This window comes from Vipera ursinii, assembly GCF_947247035.1.
Source record: "Vipera ursinii genome assembly, chromosome: 2".
Taxonomy (NCBI): domain Eukaryota; kingdom Metazoa; phylum Chordata; class Lepidosauria; order Squamata; family Viperidae; genus Vipera; species Vipera ursinii.
In genome coordinates, this window is record NC_139513.1 from 93,243,937 (window position 1) to 93,267,263 (window position 23,327).

Genomic DNA, 23,327 nt, shown 5'->3' on the forward strand with positions numbered 1-23,327 from the left:
ATGCCCTACGTACAGTCACCCACGCACTCGTTACCTCCCGTATTGATTACTGTAATGCTCTCTACATGGGGCTGCCCTTGAAGACCACCCGGAGGCTTCAGCTGGTGCAGAATGCGGCTGCACGGGTTGTGATGGGAGCTCCCCGATACTCCCATATTACACCCCTCCTGCGTGAGCTGCATTGGCTACCAGTTGCCCTCCGGGTGAGATTTAAGGTGCTGGTACTTACCTTTAAAGCCCTACATGGCTTAGGTCCGGGATACTTGCAGGACCATCTGCTGCCGGGTACAAATCCCCATCGTCCAGTTCGCTCGCACAGAGAAGGCCTCCTCGGGGTACCGTCAGCTAGGCAATGTCGACTGGCGACCCCCAGGGGGAGGGCCTTCTCTGTGGGAGCGCCAGCCCTATGGAATCAGCTCCCCCCTGAGCTTCGGATGGCCCAAAACCTCCAATCCTTTCGCCGCGGCCTCAAAACACTCCTGTTCCACCAGGCTGACCTGGACTGACAGGCATTTTAATTAATTTATATTTAGTATTTTTAATTTATTTTTAAATTCTCTAATTTAATTTATTGCACAGATGTTCTCAATTTTATTTCTATCTTGATCTCTGTACTTATTATATGTTTTGCTGTTAGCCGCCCTGAGTCCTTCGGGAGATAGGGCGGGATATAAATCCCATCAATAAATAAATAAATAAAATGTCTTCACAAATATGCCTTTCCCAGGATGGGGCACTGAAACATTGTAAAAAGAAACAAATAAACATGGTATATGTAGATAAATATTCTTAATTTTATTGGGTTTCCCTTCTCTTAGAGAGCTTTGCAAATAAGAGCATTTGAAAAGCTATTTTTAGGGACAAATTGTTTTTTTTCTGAGTATGGTTGACAATGATTTAGTTATTTGTTAAAGTTGAAGGGTTATCAAAAAATACTGTTTAGGAATGACTGGTGTTTAAGCCATTTATATATTAGAAAGTATAATAATTCCTATAGGAAGAGGTATACGTGCTATGCAAAAATGTTTGAGAGAAGAAAACAGTTACAAGTTTTGAAGCAGGACAGCCAGAAGATTAAATACTTCTGGGATTGAATGAGAAGGATACATGTTATCTGGGAAAATTTAAAACAGGATTAGCAATTGAATTTCCTGTTGCAGAAACCTATTTACCTGCATTGTGTTTCACTTGAATAATACAAATAAAAAAATGATTACAAAGGGATTCTAGGTTACCATTAGATTACAGATTCATTCGTACATAAAATGGATGGCATGAATTACTGATGTTCACCACTATAGATAATACTCAGACCAATTTGTAAAAGTGAATATACACTTATTAAAAAAGCATAAAACTTGCATTTAAATAAAATGCGTAACAAAGGAAAATTGAGTAGAAGTCATGGTTAACAATATCTTTAGTTCCATAGTAAACAGAGATACTGTATTAAACAGGTAAGAATTTTAGATGAAACAATTACAACTTTGTATGAGAGTTGTGACTCAGTTTTGAAAATGCCTGCTATTCTCCTAATATAATTATTAACAGCAATTATTATTTTTGAATCTATAGCCAGATTAGAGTTGCCAAAAATGAGAGGGGATAAATTGCTGACCATGGATCTTTTAACTAAGGACAGGAAAATCTGTCAATACTGTATTCTTATTTCTCCATCTTTATCTATAATTTGTTCTATTTCTGCATTATTTAGTTCTGCACTAATCCTTTTTAAAAAGTTCAAACTTCTATGAATATTTTTTAAAATGTCTCCTCATATGCATTTTTTAAAGGTTGCCTAGTCAAGCTTTTATTTTTCTTAATGTACACTGCCTAAAGTATGCATTTTAAATTAAATCGGAGGATTCCATTCTCACATTCAGGATCATTATGAAATATAACCCTGAATTATGGTCATGTTTTGTGGACTAGAAGTGCAAAATTAGATAAATTTGAATGAAAAAAATTGAAACCATCTTTTTCGCCATCGTTTCATCTAGCTCATTATAAAGTTTCAGTCAATAATGCTACCCCTGAAAGGGCTGCAAATGTCCAGTTCCTATGTCCCTTTCTCCCAGGCAATTTGCAGTCTTTCCGCTCTCCGTCATTGATTTAATGTCTCAGAGTCTCTCGCTCTGCCCCTCGCCCTGGCCGTCAGCCTATTCTGACCACTCACCCAGGCACCTCCACTGTCCTCCATTTCCTCCTGGTGTGTCTGGCGCCCCCTCTCGTCACTGGCCTAGTCTGGCTCAGCTCTCCTCTTACATTGTTGGATTACAACTCTGATCATCTCCAAACATTGGCAATGGGGGTTTGGGATGAGGGGAGTTGGAATCCCAAGATTATCTGGAGGGCTATAAGTTCCACCCTTTATTTGCAATAAATGCACACAGTCATGTCTTATTTGTTTTATATAGTAGCTGCTGTCCTGGGAGCAATTTGTCACAAGCTGAGCTCTTTGCTCATAAATAAATAAAGAAATGGAAAACCAAAACAACCTATTGCTCCTTGAGACAGCTTTTCATGGGTTGCCATTAGATTTTGCGATCACTGAAGAGACACAGAGATAAGTGGGCAACAGCAGGAGTCTTCCAAATGTGGCGTTTGTCCTGTTTGAATGCCACCACACTAATGCAAGTGGACAAAGATCACCCACGGTCTCCAAAGGTTAAAAGCTTTCTTCCTTTCCAACTTTATGCTGAATGTAACTTTGTAAAAAATAAAGCAGCACCAAAAAAACAACAACAACCCATGCCTTTTACTTTAAGGATGCTGGTAAGAATGAAGCAACATTACTCTCTGATTGCTTCAAGGAAACCCCTCAGGAGGCCTGGGAACAAAGCACAAAGAGAGTTGGGCCCTAACAGCTACTTGTGTGTTGTTGCATATGTTTTGAGGAAGAGACGGTTGAGGGATATAATCAAACTGGTGACAGCAGAATGTTTCGAAAAGCAAAGTGCAATGTAAGCTAATCAAAACTAACCAAGGCTGTAGATCTCTGATCAGACACAAATTTCTCCTTAGTTCTGTTTGCACCTTAGGACTTTGAGCTCAGCTATCTGCTCTTTGGATAGATGCTCTCCTGGATTGTTAAGGTGACCTGGGTATATCACGAGTGAGTTCTAGCGGGTGTAAATTCTTGAGTTAGGGAGTTTGTTTCATTACTCTTAAAGAGGCCTTGGTTCACCCCCTCCTCAAGAAGTCATCAGTGACTCTACTCTACCAGACAATTTTCATCTAGTATTTAACCTCCCTTTCAGAAGAAAGTGGCTGAAATAGTAGATAAAAAACAATTTTACTGCCCCTTGGATAATAACATGGATTATCTGGAGCTTTTATTGTCAGGGTTAGAGAAATGGCATTGGTCAGACTTTTGAATAACATCTGACATGGGTGGGATAGGGGTTCTACACCCATTCTTGTTCTAGTGTGAAAATCCAATAATCAGCGTTCTTAGCCAAAAAGAGCTAGCTCTGGCACAGCACTGGATGCAAGATGCAGAATTCTGGAAACCTGGCCTGGGGCAGTGTGAGGGAGAATATGGTGTCTGACTACAACTACTAGTAGCTACAAGTACTGGCTTATTTAGCTCCAGCATCACCCTTCTTGGATAATGATAATGATAACTTTATTCTCACTTTGAATGTACACCAATCGGCATATATCAAAATGAAATTTCGTTGCATACAGCTCTCAAAGGGTCACCACCTCCGATAAATACTCCTTGTTCGTGGCCCGCTCAAATTTCACATTGTCCATTTAGTCTCTAGGAAGTGAACGATGGCAAACAGGACAGATGGAAATGGGGCTCCATATGGATTAGCCCTCAAGTTAGCTTGTATTCTGACAACCTCGCCTTCTTTCCTTTTTCATGTGGTCCTTGACTAGTACTTGTAGTCAGTCACATAATAATAATGATAATAATAATAATATGATAATGATATGATGAAGATAATAATAATAATAATAAAATAATAATAATAATAATAATAATAATAATAATAATAATAATAATAATAATAATAATAATAATAATAACAAAAAATTGGGAGCTTGGAAGTTATCTAGTCCAACCCCTTGCTCAGGCAGGAAACCCTATACCATTTCAGACAATCTCTTCTTAAAAACTTGTAGTGTTGGAGCATTCACAGCTTCTGAAGGCAGGTTGTTCCACTGGTTAATTGTTCTACCCATCAAGAAATTTCTCCTTAGTTCTAGGTTGCTTCTCTCTTTGTTAGTTTAGTTAGTTTCCATCTGTTGCTTCTTGTCCTGCCTTCAGGTGCTTTGGAGAATAGCTTAACTCCCTCTTCTTTGTGGCAACCCCTGAGATATTGGAAAACTGCTACGTCCCCCCTCATTCTTCTCTTCATTAGACTAGACATACCGAATTCCAGCAACCGTTCCTTATATGCTTTCACCTCCAGTCCCCTGATCATCTTTGTTGCTATTCTCTGTACTTTTTCTAGAGTCTCAACACCTTTTTTACATTGTGGTGACCAAAACTGGATGCAGTATTCCAAGTGTGGCCTTACCAAGGCATTGTAAAGTGGTATTAGTACTTCATGTGATCTTGATTCTATCCCTCTGTTAATGCAGCCTAGCACTGTGTTGGCTTTTTTGGCAGCTGCAGCACACTGCTGGCTCATATTTAAGTGATTGTCCACTAGGACTCCGAGATCCCTCTCAGTTACTGCTATTGAGTACCCCCTATACTATACCTGTGCATTTGGTTTTTCTTGCCTAAATGTAGAACCTTACTTTTTTCACCACTGAAAAATGAACCCATTATCAATTAAACAGAAATCAAATCTGTATTTTCTCCAACAAGAAGTTATCCTATTCAGTCTCTTCTGGATTTTAAATAATACAGGCAGCCATGTAAATTGCTTAATTTTTTGTAACTTTTAAAAAAAAATACATTGGTGCATAATAAACTGATCAGATCTAACACAGGCAATTTTGGGAACTGCCAAAATCCTCTCAGCTGGTTGTTCTATTCCGTCAGAAATTATTCATGACTTCAGAGTTGTCATTAATTTCTGGCCTGACCACTTAAATGGAAGTGGACTCTCTCTTCTGGGTCTTCCTATGTTATAGAACATTATTTATTCTACGTTCTTTTTTCATGTTGAGCAGGAAGGTTATCTATAGGTGGGAAATATTATATAGAGCCATCACTATAAACAGCTCCTCACTTGCTCAGATTTAGACCCACCGTCACCCATCCAAGAAGTCAATATTCCTCCCGATAACCCTCTACCAAGGCAAACGGCTTGAAGAGTTGAAAAAAGTAAGTTGATACTAACTATCCTATGATTAAACAAAGGTGAGAGGCTACATTCCAGCTTATTCTAATGGGCTAGCAAAAGAACATATCCAACAACACAATAAAATAAACTATTTCAAATACTGAATGGTCTATTACAAGATGAAACCATAGGCCTAAGACTCTTGGTAATCTATTGCAACCAATCTGTAAGATTTAACAGATATAATTATCCTATATTAAGTTAGATGCTGCAATTAGAGTAGATAGTGGAGCTTTAGTCAGCTTAGTTGGCTCAGGAGCTGGGATTTTGTCTATGGTGTGAAAGCTCTCTGCTTAAGAACAGAAGATTGTTCTTTGGCAAGAATTATACTATAGTGAGATCATTAGATAGAATTTTGAAGAACAACTTTTCACATAGAACACTAGAATCGTAGAGTCACTTTCTCTCAGCCCTAAGAAGGCAATGGCAAACCACTTCTAAAAAACCTTGCCAACAAAACAGCAAGGTCAATCAGCATAATTAAATGGAAGGGGAAAAAAGAAAGAAATCCAGTTAGTTAAGCTTGTTTATTTGATTTATATAAACACCCATCTCACAAACATGATGCTAGGTAGTGTACAATAAAGCAACCTGTTGGAACATCTATGGAGATACCAGTTAAAAACAGACAAAAGAATTAAACAATATAAATGAGAATGAACCAGCATCCCAACACACAGTGCTACAATTTTCTGGGCTCCCCATTTCCATGGCATCCCCAAGCCTGCTGGAAGAACTGTTTTCAGGGAGTTCCTAAATGCCTATAGAGTCTCATCATGGGGAGTGGAAGAGGGTGAGAGGCAATGATGTTCCAAAGGGCAGGTTCTGTGGCGGAAAGGGCCCGCCTCCCAGATACCATTAGATGGAATTCTTCAGTAGATAGGACTCATACACACTCCTCCTGCTGCACCTGATGGGATGAGTAGAAGTATCCAGGGAAAAGTGGTCCCTCAAATAACCTGATCCCATGCCCTGTAGGGCTTTAAAGATCAAAACCAGCACCTTGAATTGAAACAGAAGCAAATCAACAGTCAAGGCAGTGCATAGAGCAGAGGTTGAATGTATGCCATTCTAGGGGCATGCATAACTGTGCTTTTCTGGCAGTTGACGCTTGTGGATGCTGTTCAAGGGCAGCCTCATATAGAGTACATTACAACTGTCCATTTGGAAGGTGACCTGGGCATGAGTAACTGCAAGCAGAGCAGATTGGGGCATCCAGTATTAAAGTCACAGATCCAGAAGGCCCTAAAATCCAAAGCCGTTTGGTCTTATTAGGTTCAGTTGAAGGCTGCTGTTTCCCATCAAGACTCCCACATTTATACCCATCATTTGTATATATTCATTTATTGTTCATTGGGTATTGCTTCTGGACCTTCTTCTCTAGGGCACCCTTTTATGTACCTGAACCCTGAGATATCTTTCCTCAGTCTTTTCTCCAATCTGATCACCCCAAGTTCTTTTAGTTGTCCTCACAGGGCATGTCATGTCTCTGTATCAATATTCTTCCCCTCCTCTGAACTTATTTTAACTTGTCAATCCTACTGGAAATGCAATACCCAGAAGCATTCAGTATGTTCCAGGTGTGATAGATTAGAGGGGAATAACAACTTCAAACATATTTGATGCAGTGCTTATTTTAATACAGCCCATAACTGGGTTAGCCCTTCTAGCACTGACTGATACACATCTAGCTGATACACATCTGATAATTGGTATGTTGCCATAATTATAAAATGATAACACCCAAAACTTTTGATTCAATAATGATGCATTTTTACATCCATCTAACAAAATAATTCTTAACAACTTCCTTGGGGGTTCAAAACTACTTCTATTATGTTCTAAGATAATATATTAATGCATGTGTGTATTTTTAGGTGGGAGTTTTGTTGGTCTTCAGCATTTCAATAAACTGCAAGAGCAACATTCATATATCAATCCTGCCTTTGTAACAATTAGAATGCACATTAATTTTCATCTTTTTGCATTCTCTCTATGTGAATGTTTCGTTCACGTATGGAAAAAATGAGGGCAAAATTCAAACACAGCAGGAAAGGATTGTCTCCACCATTGCTCAGTATTCATATTGCTGGGATCATCCATCCTGCTTTCAACATGTTTAATAAAAGAGAGGAAAAAGTATAGGGAAGCAGCAGTCAGTTGGCACACTTTTGGGTCCATTAGCCAGCTGTCCAACAGCTGTTCAAATGCTTAGATCATCTCATTGCTGAAAGAAATTAAAAATGACCCAATGGAACTGCTATGCTTAGTAAATGTAAATTCACTCCATCTCATTCCAGCAATCTTCATCATAAAAGTGCAAGTTGGAAAAATATCTCTATTGCTCCAGAACATAATTTTATTTAATCAAAAGTTAAATAATTTGAAACTCAAATATTTATCTAAGCGTCACCCAAATCTCTCTTTGATGTTGATAAAGTTTATTTAATGCAATTAATTTGCTAGTTCTGGGTAGATATGTTAACTACCACTTGGCACTTCAGCTACTTGATGTCCCAATAGTGAAAAAAAAGTATGTAGAATATATGTACATATGTCAATGCTTATTAAAAGCCTGATATCTTCACTAGTCTACAAAGAATTTTAAGATCCATTAGAATCTTGTGACCTTGATCTCTACGTATTTTCATCAAATATATTTCTCACTTCAAAGAGACTGTTTATACCCACAATTTGAAAAGCAACAATACAGAATAGAACAGAAGTGGAAGAGACCTTGGAGGTCTTCTAGTCCAGCCCCCCAGTCAAGCATGATAACCTACACCATCTCAGACAAGTCTCTTCTTAAAAACCTCCAGTAAATGGAGCGCCCACAATTTCTAAAGGCAAGCTGTTCCAACTGGTTAATTGTCCTCACTGTTAGGAACGTTCTCCTTAATTACAGGTTGTTTCTCTCTTTGATCAGTTTCCAACTATTGTTTCTTGTCCTGCCCTCTGGTGCTTTGGAGAATAATTTGACACCCTCTTCTTTGTGGCAACCCTTCAAATACTGGAATACTGCTATCGTGTTGCCCCTGTTTCTTCTTTTCTTTAGACTAGCCAACCCAAGTTCTGCAGCCATTCTTCATATGTTTTAGTCTCCAGGCCTTCAATCATCTTAGTTGCTCTTCTCTGAACTTTTTCCAAGGCCTCAACATCTTTTTTGTAGTATCAAAATTGGTTGAAGTATTCCAGGTGTGGCCTCATTAGGGTTTTATAAAGCGGTACTAATACTTTGTGTGATCTTGATTCTATGTTTATACAACCCAGGATTGTATTAGCTTTTTTGGCTGCTGCTGCACATTGCTGGCTCATATGTGCAGTTATAATAGGACTCCTCAAGTTAAACTTCCATTTCATCACACAGTACTTTAAGTGAAGTAATTAAATACAATCACTGAAAACCTTTTACAATATAAAAATAGTTTGCCATTCTATATTAAGATAGATACTACTTTAAAACCCTAAGTTTTGGAATGGTTCAGTTTACAGAGCTATATTGGTAATCCAAAATATATTAATAACATTTGTGTATGTTTACCATTTTTGTACTATAAAAGAACAATGAATATTTTTTTAAAAAAACTAAATTCTTAGTCTTTATGTGTTCATATAGTACAAATTCACATCATCTCTTAATTCTCTCAGTTTCCATGTAATATATTCTGTCAAACAAAATTATGCATATTAAAATACAAGAAAAACCTATTCCTTTTGGCTAGTAAGCTTTTCCTTAGAACCAAAGATCTGGGAGTTATTTTTCAAATGGATGGTTTCTTATAAATATTTACATCTTTGAAATCAGAGAACAAGTACACGGTGATGTATTTTTCAAAATAAATATTTTGTTCTGGAGCATGTATTGTTCAAATTATGTCATTCCATGTCTGTTACTTAGGGGAGACTGCAAATCTTTCTCTTCTCTTCAACAATCTTTTCTTCTTCGTTAAAACAACCCACAGGGTTAACTTCAGTAAAATGTAAGGTTGGAAATAAGGATGTAGCGCTATGTATCAACTTAGATATATGGAGACTTTAGTTCCTGGGGGGGGAAAAAAGAACCCCTGCAATAAATATCTTTTAAAAAATAATAACTACAAAGCAATCAATAGTCATTTGCTCTCTTTCCTAAAGCCCACAGGATTATTTATTTATTTATTTCTATGTTGTACCAACCAACTTCAGAACAACTCATTTAAATATAGCTGGGAGAGGGAATGTATGTATGTATGTATGTATGTATGTACTGTTTAGAAAACAATGCTATAACAGCAACCATAAGAAGACTATTTATATGACAAAATCTGCTATTAGAATTTAGCCAAAGGTTTCAAGTACTGGTCCTAGTACAAGCAAAACCTAGTATGGCTCTACAAGACCTTGTAATGAGATGCTTAGCCATGCATGGGAACACAAAGGAAGCACCACTCTTTTTATAGCTACCTTAGGCTAACTCTATCATACAGCGAGTCATGAAGAACTTGTGAAAGTTCTGGTACAAGCAGAATTCAAGATATTAGACTTTTCAAATATGCTCAGAATCAAATAGGCTATAAAATCTTTTAACTTTATTACATTGAATAAAACGGTTCATCTATACACTCACATTTTTCATTATAAAACAGGCCCTCCAAACTGGTCTTGCAGAAGTCTCTCCATGATTGAGATACTCTGTAAAAAAAACCATCACAGACTAGATCACTTTGAAATCTAAATATTTTACAAATAACCCTATGCATACTCCAGTGTCATCACAAATCTCTTGCTAACACAATTAGAGTCACTCACTGGAGTCTAACTGCACTAACCCTCTTACAAGTTTCACTGATGATCTGCTAACTTTCAGGATAAATAGAAACCCATGAAAAATCACAAGAGGAAAGTAGTCAAACAATAGGGCATTCTATAAATTCTATCTATATCTACGATTTTGGGAAAACTGCTCTCGAAAGGAACTAATGTAAAAATCTACATAAAAAACTAAGCAATGACAAGTTGCAAATTCCTAAAAAGAAGTTTCTCTTTTAGATTCTTAACATTTCATGAACAGACTGCTTGGGCTTTTGGCTAGTAATTTTGAATGTCTTTCTGGTCACAACCAGCAAACATTTCAGGGAGTGAGTTGGGAATTATATGTATAAAGCTCATACTTCATACATTTTTTTTAATTCTGGGAAGTTAAATATATATTGTTTGCACTGATTTCTCAGCTCTCTTGTAACTAGAAACTTGAGCCCTAGCTTGTTGCAATTTTGACCAGTGTTCCAATCAGAAATTGCTAGTTTGATTCTAGTATTTACTATATTCTGTTTGTTTTCAGATCGGGATGTCAGTGGCCGTAGTTCAAGTTTCCCTGGTAAAGGAGAAACATCTGCATATGTAACAAAGAACTGGCAGCTCAAACAGTGCAATGCACCTTCAATTCCTCTTTTCATAACAGAATTTGGAAATTGTGTTTACCATGCCAACTCTGGATCAGTTCCAAATCAATAACCCAAATGATCCACATTTCAGAATGGCTTGCAAACTGCTTCTTTATAAACTTTAAATATTGGAACTTGCAGCTCCTTTTTCTGTTTTCATCATCTCCACAGGAAGTGAGAACTAGCTAATACAGCTCATCCATCTAAATTAAGTTTGCCACCATTTACTAAATACAGCACGAACTGACAAATGTGAGAACTCTTGAGTTTTGCACTGGGAATCTTAACATGTTATTTATTGAATCAATTATGTTCACAGTGCGAAAGCTGATTTCTCTTTCTTCCTCACAGCACTGCTGCCTATAATATAGGGGTTAGGAAAGAAGGGGGGGGGAAGGAATATATAAAATGACTAATGGTCAATTGCAGATCACATATGACTGAAAGAATGGTACTGCTCAATAAATATATTCCTTACAACCGAGATTCTAATACTTGTCATTTTAATTTTATCAACTAAACTGATCTTTTTGCTGTAACAAATCTTGTTTGTTATGTACAAATGTAGACAGTGGAACTTAACTGACCTCTGTAGTGAAAGGAAAACCGTTAAGTATTTTCTTCTAAAGGTAACTTTGGGCTTCCTTCGCCTTGCTAGACCTCACATAAAGTGAATTAATATAAAATGAGAGAAAGCTGTTATTTCATATTAGTTTCAGTATGTCATAATATCTGCTGCATCATGTGGCTTTGCTCTGACTTTTTAAGATTGCAGCAAGTATGTCCAGTGTGTCCATGTACTTCTCACTGAAAATGAAATTTGACCTCTTTGTCTTGTTTTGCTTGTGCCGTTATTACAGAAAGTGATGAAAATAGAAACAACTGAAAGAAAAAGGTGAACCATCTGCAAGTAAGATGAATGTCAAGTAACCACTGCAGCATCCCAGAACAAATCTGACCAGATGTTTAAAAAAGTTATCAAAAGAAATAAAAAGATCTCATGTAGCATCATTATGTTCTATCTACACAATCTTAATCTATTTCGAGTTCTGACAATTATCCCCAAGAACCCCAAAATGGGCCAGGATCAATTGTTTACATTATTCAAAAGTGCCAGGAGTTCTCAATTTTTCTTCTAATCAATTTTATAATGTACATTATCACATGTTTGCTTGACCATGTGTCTGTTTGTGATTGAACATACATACTCAGTCTTATAATTAGATTCTGAGAAGATGCCATGACAGAACAACCATAAACAGCAGCCTCATATAGCCACATTTGCTGCTAGCTAAATATCTCAGGGATAATTTATGAATTAAAAAGAGTTTGGATTAGCTGAAAATGAGGCACTCAGATGAATGACTTTGCTTCAAGCGCTCCCCCAAACTCTACCTGAACGAAAACTTCAAATAAATACAGTATAGGCAGTTGGTGACCTATTACATTAGTTTAAAGAAATACATATATGGGAATTTCTTTTGTGCCAATACTTGTTTTGACACCTTTTAATATAAAGCAACTAGAATATTGCACATAGCAGAAGAAAGCACATTAAATGTCAAGAACCTGGGGATTAAATTTAAAAAAATAAAGCACTTACCCTTTTGACTCCTTGATTTAAAAAGGATTGTGCAAAAATTTCCAGTAAGCAATTCAGCAGTCCAGCTCCTTTTACTGTTATATTTCCTTTCTGAACAAACTCTGTCCTACAAAATGAAAACGTAACTGAATTGGACCATTGTCTGCAATACCTGCAGTGACTGGTACAAGGTCACCCAATTGCCTTCATGCGTAAGATAGGATTAGAAAAACCCACTAATAAAGGATCCACTCACCCACAATTTCCAATGACAAAAAGAATGAGTTAAGTATGAGAACAGAAAAATGCCTTGGGCTTCATATATTTTAGTAGTGGCCCATGATTGTCATGGTCATTATAAATTCCAAAACAATGTGTTAATAAAAACAAAAATAATGAGATCACAGCTTGGAAAATATTAAAAATCATCTCTCCAAGGTCACATATCATATACCATAAAAGTGTGGGGGTTTTGGCTGTAGTTTTATGTCTAGTTCATTGGTTTCACATCTTCCTTATGTCACCAAAAATATCTCTGCATTATGCAAATATTGTAACATACAATGTAAGCACTATAATGTTTTAGAATGAATATGTAAATAACATATTATAGTTTAAAATTCATTAGTGATTATTAATGAAAATCCTGAGATCATTTTCTCTACTTCAGCCCTACACAGTGGTGCATATCATATGCAATGTTTCTACTGAAGTGATGTGACAGCATTGTCTTTTCTAATGGCATTTAATAATCATGCCTTGAGTACATGTGTGAGCCAAAGAGACTGCAGACAGCTATTTCCCTCTTCCCCAACCTCCATCAGTAATTATCATTTTTCAAAGCTGGAAGAAATAAGAACTAAAATAGGTTGGCTGGCATTACTGTAATATCCATATGAAAGAAAGAGAATTATCGAATTTCGCCATTCCTTTACCTTACCTAATTGAAAAACTACAAGGCTGCAACCCACGGCTTATCTTCCTCAGAAGAAATCTCTCTGAATTGTTGTTCATCTGACTTTTAAACAAGTTTGCATTGGTAATTATGGAAGACAGGTCTAGATAGTATCTGCTGATATCTCATCGAGGAGTTAAACCCAACCTGACAGCACCTAAGTATCTGTGCCACTTATTAAATTTTAAACTAGACTGTTAAGATTAAGAAGAAAGAGAAAGGGAGGAGTAGCTTACTTTGTCAGATTGCTAAGCAACAGACTGTTTTAAGTATTGGATAAAGTGATATAATCATAAGTATAAACAAGTACAAGAAAGCAAAGCATGTCCATAGTAAACGTCGTTATTCTTAGCCATGATTCTATAAAATACACCAGAAATATGCATGCATGCATGGAGAAGGGGGGGTATGCAAATTACTATGTCCCCCCCTAGTAATTGCTTTATTGCATTGTAAGATATGAAAATCACATTATTAAATACAGGTAGTAGCTAGGCACAGTGGTTTAGGTAAGTCAAACCTTTAAAGAGAAAAAATGTATGTCAATGTTCAACATAGTATCTAAAATGTAAATAAAGTTGCTTGAATTTTACAATTAAAATTGTAAAATTGATAGACTAGACAATTCCATGCATTTATTTTATAATATCAAAAATGTTCTGACCTTAATGCTTAATAATGTCTCCACCATGTTATTTACTATTGTTTATATTTTTTTTTAAAAAAGATGAAATAGTAGATATTTGATTTTCAACGTCCTCCTTCTTTATACTCTGTCCAATTTGCAGTATTTATATTTAGATCCCCTTAGAAACTATAAAGTGTTTGTTTCTCAGACTCACATCTCCAGTATCAAAATTAAAGTTAATTCAAACTTTCACTGCACTGCATAGATATGCCTTTGAAATCAAGAACCCTGTGTTATATACTAAAAAAAAAATCATGAGGGACTACTGTAGACACAAATGTTTACATCTAAATAGCACTCTAAATGACAATGCAAAAAATTCTGCAGTGTGCTTCTCATCCTTGACATCGTTTCCCTGAAGCTCCTAAAATTGGCAGCCACTTTGGTTACTGGCACAGCTGGTGTAATTCAGAGCTCTAGATTGTACAACGACTAGAATATACAACAGAATTGCTGGTCTGTTTGTATTAACAAAGGATTTATTGCAGGAACAGCTAGCTTTTGTGCTGGTTACCACTTATACATGATCTTTGCACATCCCTTTATGTTGTTTTTTTATGTAATAGTGAAATATAGAAATCTACAGCACCAACAAGGAAAAAAAAGTATTCCATGAAATAAAGAAAACCTAGAATATTATAGTAAATGAAGCTAAACTTTACAATAAAAAGAAACCAATAAATGCATGGAGAGAAAGAAAAGATCTGTAGAATTAATTCCTTAAGCATATCATCAATTATAGACCATACGGAAACATTTTGTTTAGAATAGAATAGAATAGAATAGAATAGAATAGAATAGAATAGAATAGAATAGAATAGAATAGAATAGAATAGAATAGAATAGAATAGAATAGCAGAGTTGAAAGGGACTTTGGAGGTCTTCTAGTCCAACCCCCTGCTCAGGCAGGAAAAAGTATACCCAACCCCTGGTCCGTGGACCAGTATCAGACCGTGGCATGCCAGCAACCAGTCCACACAAACAAGCAAAGCCCTATCCATGGGATACAGGCAGCACACAAAACCACGCTCCCTCCGGTCCGCGGAAAAACCTCTCTCCACGGAACCGGTACCTGGTGCCCAAAAGGTTGGGGACCTCTGCCCTATACCATTTTGGACAAATGGCTGTCCAGTCTCTTCTTAAAACTTCCAGTGTTGGAGCATTCACAACACTAGAGGCAAGTCGTCCCACTGATTAATTGATCTAACTGTCAGGAAATTTATCCTTAGTTCTAGGTTGCTTTTCCCCTTGATTAGTTTCCATCCATTGCTTTTTGTCCTGCCTTTGGATGCTTTGGAGAATAGCTTGACTCCCTCTTCTTTGTGGCAGCCCCTGAGATATTGGAATACTGCTATCATGTCCCTCCTCGTCCTTCTCTTTATTAAACTAGACATACCCAATTCCAGCAGCCGTTCCTTATATGTTTTAGCCTCCAGTCCCCTAATCATCTTTGTTGCTCTTCTCTGTACTCTTTCTAGTCTCAACATCTTTTTTACATTGTGGTGACCAAAACTGGATGCAGTATTCCAAGTGTGGCCTTACCAAGGCATTGTAAAGTGGTATTAACACTTCACGTGATCTTGATTCTATCCCTCTGTTAATGCAGCCTAGCACTGTGTTGGTTTTTTTGGCAGCTGCAGCACACTGCTGGCTCATATTTAAGTGATTGTCCACTTGAACTCTGAGATCCCACGAGATCTCATTTCATCTTCATTTTTAGAAGAGGCTTTTCCAATCTCCATAATTATTTATTATACAAGTTTATATGGCTACCCAACCTACGCACAGGTGACTCCAGATAGCTTACAACATTAAAAAAATCCACAACATAAATACTAATAAAAAAACCCTCTCCTCCGTGGCAGCAGCCACACAATCAAATCAACCCATTTGATCAGCTTCATCTTCATTCAGGTTCCCCAGGTCCACTGACAAAAACACATCTTCAGGGCCTGTCAGAAAAGCAACAAGGTGGGGGCCAATCATACCTCAGTTTATAATTGATATAATAGACATATTCTGGATTTATTCTTTAAAATCAGGGATGTAAGTTCCTTTCCAGTTATATTCTTCCAAAGCCCTTCATGAACTGACAAATTCCATGTTTTAGGAATATAGTTCAACATCACAGTAAGATTCTTATCTACAGTAAAATACAAAATTGTACTTATATAGGCAATAATTTATAAAAACAGATGAGTATATTAAAGAACTGTCACATATCTTTTCTTTTTGATAATTTTTTAAAATTTTATTTCTAAAGTTAAAATACATGCTTCAACAAACATAAATAAATAAAAGGGAAACAACAAGCAAAGCAAGAATTGTCACATATCTTTAACACCAATATAAAAATAAATAAAAATTAAAAAATCTAATGTCCATCCCTTTTTAAACTTCCAGCAGTCTAGTAAATATGAAATAATATCTTCTGGAGAAATATTTTCTGGTGATTTTTTTCATTTTTAAACCATAAGACATGCATTTTTGTTGTTGTTAGCTGCAAAGTCATGTCCGACCCATCGCGACCCCATGGACAACTTTCCTCCAGGCCTTCCTGTCCTCTACCATCTTCTGGAGTCCATTTAAGCTCACACCTACTGCTTCAGTGACTCCATCCAGCCACCTCATTCTCTGTCGTCCCCTTCTTCTATTGCCCTCAATCTTTCCCAGCATTAGGCTCTTCTCCAGGGAGTCCTTCCTTCTCATTAGGTGGCCAAAGTATTTGAGTTTTAGCTTCAGGATCTGGCCTTCTAAAGAGCAGTCAGGGTTGATCTCCTCTAGGACTGACCGGTTTGATCGCCTTGCAGTCCAAGGGACTCACAGGAGTCTTCTCCAGCACCATAGTTCAAAGGCCTCAATTCTTCGGCGCTCAGCCTTTCTTATGGTCCAACTTTCACTGCCATACATTGCAACTGGGAAGATCATAGCCTTGACTATATGCACTTTTGCTGACAGTATGATGTCTCTGCTTTTTAGTGTGCTGTCTAGATTTGCCATTGCTTTCCTCCTTCTGCCAGAGATATTTCCTTACCTATACACAGAAAAAGAATGTTTGTTGTTGGGCAAAAAATCAATAGGAGTGGACCACCTTTCAGCTTCCTGCCAGCTCTTCATTGAGAAAGATGGTAGGGGGCATCAGAAGTCAGTCTTCCTTCCTTCCTTCCTTCCTTCCTTCCTTCCTTCCTTCCTTCCTTCCTTCCTTCCTTCCTTCCTTCCTTCCCTCCCTCCCCCTTCCTGCCACAATTGATTTTAGACTCCCTGCTAGTTCCCCACTGACTATGAAAAGTTGTCAGGGAACATTGGAAATGTCGATCACATGACAGCAGCTGGCCATTGTAATGCAGCTGTGCTGAAGAAGCCAAATTTCAGGATGGGATTTTGGATGCCTTCTCTGTAAGTTCACCTTAGGTACCTTGGTTGAAAAACTGTTGCCCTGTGAGGCACTGTTTTGCCAAACTGAAAGTTACAGAGAAACAGATATGAGCGTTTAAGTAGTATATACAGTAGATTCATTGTAGAAAGATTTCTCAAAGAATCTTAAAAAAAAAATTAAAAAACCAAGAATGGCACTGTGAAGACTAAGCATGGTCTATTGTTCAGGATTAGTTGAAAAAGAAAAAAAATGATATCCACAAAGAAAGTATATATGCATAGAGAAAGATAGAAATTCAGATTTATGACTGTCCTGAAAGCACCTGCTTATCTGTTGTGTTGTTTAAAAAATGGACCCGGTAAGTTCTGATCTGATCCAGAGAGCTCTTCCTAAAGAGATAAGCCTACATTTGGCTATAAGTGCTATCTAAGGTTAACAGATGAGAAGACAAGGTTGCCACTTAAATTGAAAATTGCAAGGTAAAAGATGGATCATTCGCTGTCTTTTCTGAATGAACAGTATTAGTAGACTATTCATTTACTCCCCAGTCACAGTGTATCAATTGTGGATTAGCCTATGTGATTTTATCATCAGGAGAAAAAAAACGATTAGGAAGCTCCAAAGAAAATAATGCACCACACTGTAAAGAAACAGCAGATCTGTGATATGAAATACCAAACCATACGTCAGTTACTGTTTCACACAAGGGAATTTTTCTTGAGGCTTATCACCAGTCATATTACATGAGCTAGCTTTTGTTGACCATTCTGCTGAAGCCTTTGATAATACTTTATATTCCCCTTTCCAAATTAAATCCTAAGACTACATCAGAGTTTACACAGAATCCTTAGAAATCCCTTTATTTTGAGGAGCCATGGGTTCTGTTTATACAATCTACAAAAACGTTTATCCTTGACTCATCCTGCTAGGCTAACTGGCACTTGAGTCTCTCTTCCTGAGATGCGGCCCTGGTGCGCAGTTGGGCTTGCTGCTGGTGTACCTTTCACCTAGTCACGCAGCAGCAGCCCTGCCTGAGCTGCTCGATGTCCTCTCTGGGCTGGTGGTTGAGTTCCCGAAACTTATAGTTTTGGGGGACTTCAATCTACCATCGCTGGGAGGATCATCTGAGTTGGCTCGGGAGTTCATGGCTTCCATGACGGCCATGGACCTGACGCAAGTAATTTCGGGACCGACTCATGAGGGAGGCCACACCCTTGACCTAGTTTTCTTATCTGGACGGTGGTTAGATGATCTTGGTGGGGGCTCTCCAATTATTATGCCCCTGTCATGGACCGATCATCATCTCCTGCGGCTGGTCTTCCGTTTTGCCACCCCCCGCCGTGGGTGTTTGGAACCAATTAAATGGTACCGCCCCAGACGCTTGATGGATCCCCAGAGGTTCCAGGCAGCGCTGGGGTCCCCACCTGCCTCCCTTGCTCACAGCTCGGCAGATGCCTTAGTGGAAGCCTGGGAAAGGACGGCCACTGAGGCTCTTGACCGGGTTGTACCCCTGCGGCCCCTGACCCGGTGCAGATCCCGTCGAGCTCCATGGTTCTCTGCGGAGCTCCGGGAGATGAAGCGTCGGAGACGGGGCCTAGAGAGCGGTTGGAGGTCCAGCCGATCCGAAGCCGACCGATTGCGACTAAGAGCCTACATTAGGTCTTATCTCGCTGCGATAAGGGAGGCGAGGTCTAACCACTTCGCCACCCTTATCGCGTCCGCAGATAATCGCCCTGCCGCCCTGTTTAGGGTGACTCGCTCCCTCCTAAATCAGGAGGTGAGGGAGGATCCCTTGCAGGGTCGTGCCGAGGAGTTTAACCAACATCTGTCGGACAAAATCGCTCGGATTCGGACCGGTCTGGACTCTGACTGGGCAGAGTCTGATGATCAGGACACGGGCGGTCTTGTCGAGATCACCTGGGAGGAGTTTGATTCTGTGACTCCGGAGGAAGTGGACAGGATCATGGGGAGGCTGAGCACCACCACATGTTTATTGGACCCGTGCCCTTCCTGGCTGGTCTATGCAGCCCGGGAGAGGACACGCAGCTGGTTCCAGGCAGTTATATCGGCTTCTCTGAGTGAGGGTAGCTTCCCCGCCGTCTTGAAAGAGGCGGTGGTGAGGCCTCTCCTCAAGAAGCCTGCCTTGGACCCAGCTGTATTGAACAACTTTCGTCCTGTCTCCAACCTTCGCTTTCTTGCGAAGGTTGTTGAGAGTGTGCTGGCGCATCAGCTCCCTCTGGTCCTGGATGAAGCGGATTATCTGGACCCGTACCAATCGGGTTTCAGGCCCGGGCACAGCACGGAGACGGCATTGGTCGCGCTGGTGAATGATCTCTGGAGGGCTCGGGACAGGGGATATGCCTCTGTTCTAGTCCTATTAGACCTCTCGGCGGCTTTCGATACCATCGACCATGGTATCTTGCTGCGGCGTCTCAGGGGATTGGGAGTGGGAGGCACAGTCTTACAGTGGTTCTCCTCCTATCTCCAGGGACGTTCGCAGTCGGTGTTGGCAGGGGGGCAGAGGTCGACCGCGAGGTCTCTCATTTGTGGAGTTCCTCAGGGGTCGGTCCTCTCGCCTCTCCTGTTCAACATCTACATGAAACCGCTGGGTGAGATCATTCATGGCTTTGGAGTTGGGTATCATCAGTACGCTGATGATACCCAACTTTTCCTTTCGACCCCAAACCACCCCAGTGATGCCCTCAACGTGATGTCCCGTTGCCTGGAGGCGGTTCGGGTCTGGATGGGGAGGAACAGACTTCAACTCAACCCCGACAAGACTGAGTGGCTTTGCATACCTTCATCCCGGGTTTATTCGGACATTCCACCTCTGGCTATGGGGGGTGAACTATTACCCCCCGTAGATAGGGCTCGCAACTTGGGAGTCCTCCTAGATTCACGGCTCACCTTGGAAGACCATATAGGAGCTGTGACTAGGGGGGCCTTCGCCCAGGTTCGCCTGGTGCGCCAGTTGCGGCCCTATCTTAGCCGGGATGATTTGTGCACGGTCACTCATGCGCTCGTGTCCTCTCGTCTGGACTACTGCAACGCTCTCTACATGGGGCTGCCCTTGAGGACCACCCGGAAGCTCCAACTGGTACAGAATGCAGCCGCGAGAGTTGTGTTGGGAGTCTCCCGATACTCCCACGTTACACCTCTGCTCCGTGAGCTGCATTGGTTGCCAGTTGTCTTCCGGGTGAGATTCAAGGTACTGGTAACGGTGTTTAAAGCCCTCCATGGCATGGGGCCGGAGTACCTTAGGGAACATCTGCTGCCGGCATCAAGCTCCCTGCGCCCTGTGCGTTCCCACAGAGAGGGCCTCCCCAGGGTGCCACCGATCAGAGAATGTCGATTGGTGGCCCCCAGGGGGAGATCCTTCTCTGTGGGCGCCCCTGAGCTGTGGAATCAGCTACCGGTAGAGCTCCGGATGGCGCCCGATCTTCGCTCCTTTCGTCGCGATCTTAAGACGTTTCTGTTTGTTCAAGCCGGCCTAGCCTGATGGGGATTGGTGGGGTTTTTTATTTTTGGTGTCTTAATTTTAACTTGGTGTTTTAGAATTTTATTCCAATTGTTTTAACTTGGGCAATCATTTAATCTTTTTTTTAATGTTTGTATTTAGTATTTTATTCTGCCCTGTGAACCGCCCTGAGTCCTCAGGGAGAAGGGCGGTATACAAATATTATTAAATTGAAATTGAAATTGAAAAGATTCTCCCAACTATGGAAATGAAATTTCAGAATCATTGCCATTATCATTTGAAGGACTGATACTGCATCTCATTTTGTGTTCTTTGTTTAATGTTAGAGTCTAGCAAAGGGGTCCCCAACCCCCGGTCCAGGGACCAGGCCGCAGCATGCCAGCAACCAGTCTGCACAAACAAACAAAGCCCCATCCGCAGGATACAGGCAGCACACAAAACCACCCCCCCTCCAGTCCATGGAAAAACTTCTCTCCACGGAACCGGTCCCTGGTGCCCCAAAGGTTGGGGACCTCTGCTGTAACAGAAATGAGAATATATGTATGTTTAAGGGGAAAACAATTCAGATAAACCGATGTGATTCAGAATAAAAAGCTGACCGCTATACTTAATGTGGAGAAAAGCAAAGTTTTACTTACATTTAGGCAGCAAGTACAGATTAGGTGAGAACTGGCCCCAAAACAGTAACTGTGAGAGAGATCGTGGAGTCCTAGTGGATGATGATTTGAATATGAGCCAGCAGTGTGCAGAAGCAGCCAAAAAAGCTAATACACGTAGTCCGAGTTGTAAGCGTTCCCTTAGCAAATTTTTGAAGTTACGCAATAAGCGTTCCCTAGTGCTTACAAGCAAATCCCAAAATTACAAATGTTGCCACACCACGGCAGTCGTTCACCTTTACGAGTGATCGCAGTGGCACTACAACATTCACCCTGGTTATTCCCTCCCTCCCCATGCCCACCCCATGTCTCCCTAGGCACTAGGCCTTCAATACTGTTCCGTTCCAGCCTATGACCATCCCAGTTTGCTTCAAGGACAACCCCTTTTTTCTTTTTAAATCAATAGGCTGGAAAAAACCCAACCCAAATTTATTTACAGTTCCAAATAATAAAGCCCTTCAAACAAAAAAGCATTTTCCTTAACAAAAATAAATGATTCAAACATCAAACAAGAGTTAAACAGGAAGATTAGCAAGAACAGACCAGGATTTTCTTTGGATTTCTATGAACAGTTGCCTTCAGCAACCAGCACCGCCCACACCTTCCCCTTTTATTAACAGCCCCAAAGCGTGGCTTCTCAATGCCTTCTCCTCCTTTCGCTGAGTTGCTTCATAGACTTCCTCTGGCCTGCTCTCTCAACTGTCTTCTGCTTTTAGCGTCTCTAAACAGATTCAGCTGTGACTCCTCTGAGTCTGAACCCTTCTCCTCACACAGCTGAGCCTCATAACGAACATGACTGGATGGGCCAGGCTCTTCCTCTGACTGAAAGTCTTGCAATTTATCAGAGCCTCCCTCCGACACCAAAGGCTCTCCAAACCCCTCCTCCTCCTCCTCCTCCTCCTCCTTCTCCTCAGATCCCTCGGAATCAGCTGCTAGGAGCACAGGGTGACAGGGAATCACAACAAATACTCACCCTGAGAAGATCGAGATCTTTTACTTTCTTGGCTGCTCCAGGGCTTTGATGCATTCGCAGAGAATGGAGGCCAAAGTAATGCAAGATCATGCAAGATCAGTGGCGTGAGATCTCACACTACTGATCTCAGGTGATCTCATGAAACCTGAGGCCAGGAGATGCTTCCGCGTGCCTCCGGAGGTTGGATCCAGCCATCAGAGGCCTTTTCCAAGCCGCTGCCACCCAGATCTGAGGCCAGGGGACACTTCTGCAGCTCTCCAGAGCCCAATCCAGGCACCAGAGGTATTTTCCAGGCTGGTGTGCCTGGAAATGGGCCTCCGGAGGACCGCAGAAGCATACCCTGACCTCAGATCCGGGCAGCAGCAGCCTGGAAAAGGCCTCCGATGCCTGGATCAGGCCTCCAGATGGCCACGGAAGCATACCCAAGCCTCAGATACAGGCAACAGCAGCCTGGAAAAGGCCTCCAGTGCCCAGATCAGGCCTCCGGAGGCACGTTGCACCAACCCCTGGCCTCATTTTCAGGAGCAGCGGCCTAGAAAAGGCCTCTGATACCCAGATCCGGCCACCAGAGGCACACGGAAGCGTCCCCCGGCCTCAGAAACAGGCAGCAGCAGGAACCGCGGCAGAGAGGAGACAGATCTTTTCAAGGTGAGTCCAGCGTGGCATGAAGGGAGGGGGAAGCATGAGGTATCTTTGTGCGGCGGGGAGGCCTTGGGGGCCTGTTCCATCACTGTTCCATGGCCTTCCACATCGAGATACCTCATGTTCACCTATTGAACCGCGTGCATTTTAAGGAGCAGGGAGTGATCTCATTTCAAGGTACGAGATTCACTCCTATGAGTTTTTGAGTTACGGATGGAAAAAGCAGGCTCCATTACATTTGTAAC

General features: G+C 40.5%; 1 protein-coding gene across 8 annotated transcripts in view; it reads right to left on the minus strand.

The window, feature by feature from the left end:
• The window catches only part of PRELID2 (PRELI domain containing 2), a 76,827-nt gene that overhangs the window by 25,086 nt on the left and 28,414 nt on the right, over positions 1-23,327 (minus strand). For 4 of the 8 annotated variants that reach the window (XM_083357037.1, XM_083357042.1, XM_083357041.1 and 1 more), the window contains exons 5-7: positions 12,336-12,441; positions 9,916-9,980; positions 8,558-9,351 (exon numbers count right to left, since the gene is read on the minus strand). In XM_083357037.1, the coding sequence (XP_083213163.1) occupies positions 9,924-9,980; positions 12,336-12,441 (163 nt within the window). In that variant the 3' untranslated portion in view covers positions 8,558-9,351; positions 9,916-9,923. Of the gene's footprint in view, positions 1-5,803; positions 6,312-8,557; positions 9,352-9,915; positions 9,981-12,335; positions 12,442-23,327 lie in introns of those variants that run through there. The other 4 variants (XR_014491831.1, XM_083357039.1, XR_014491832.1 and 1 more) reach the window with 3 other exon arrangements.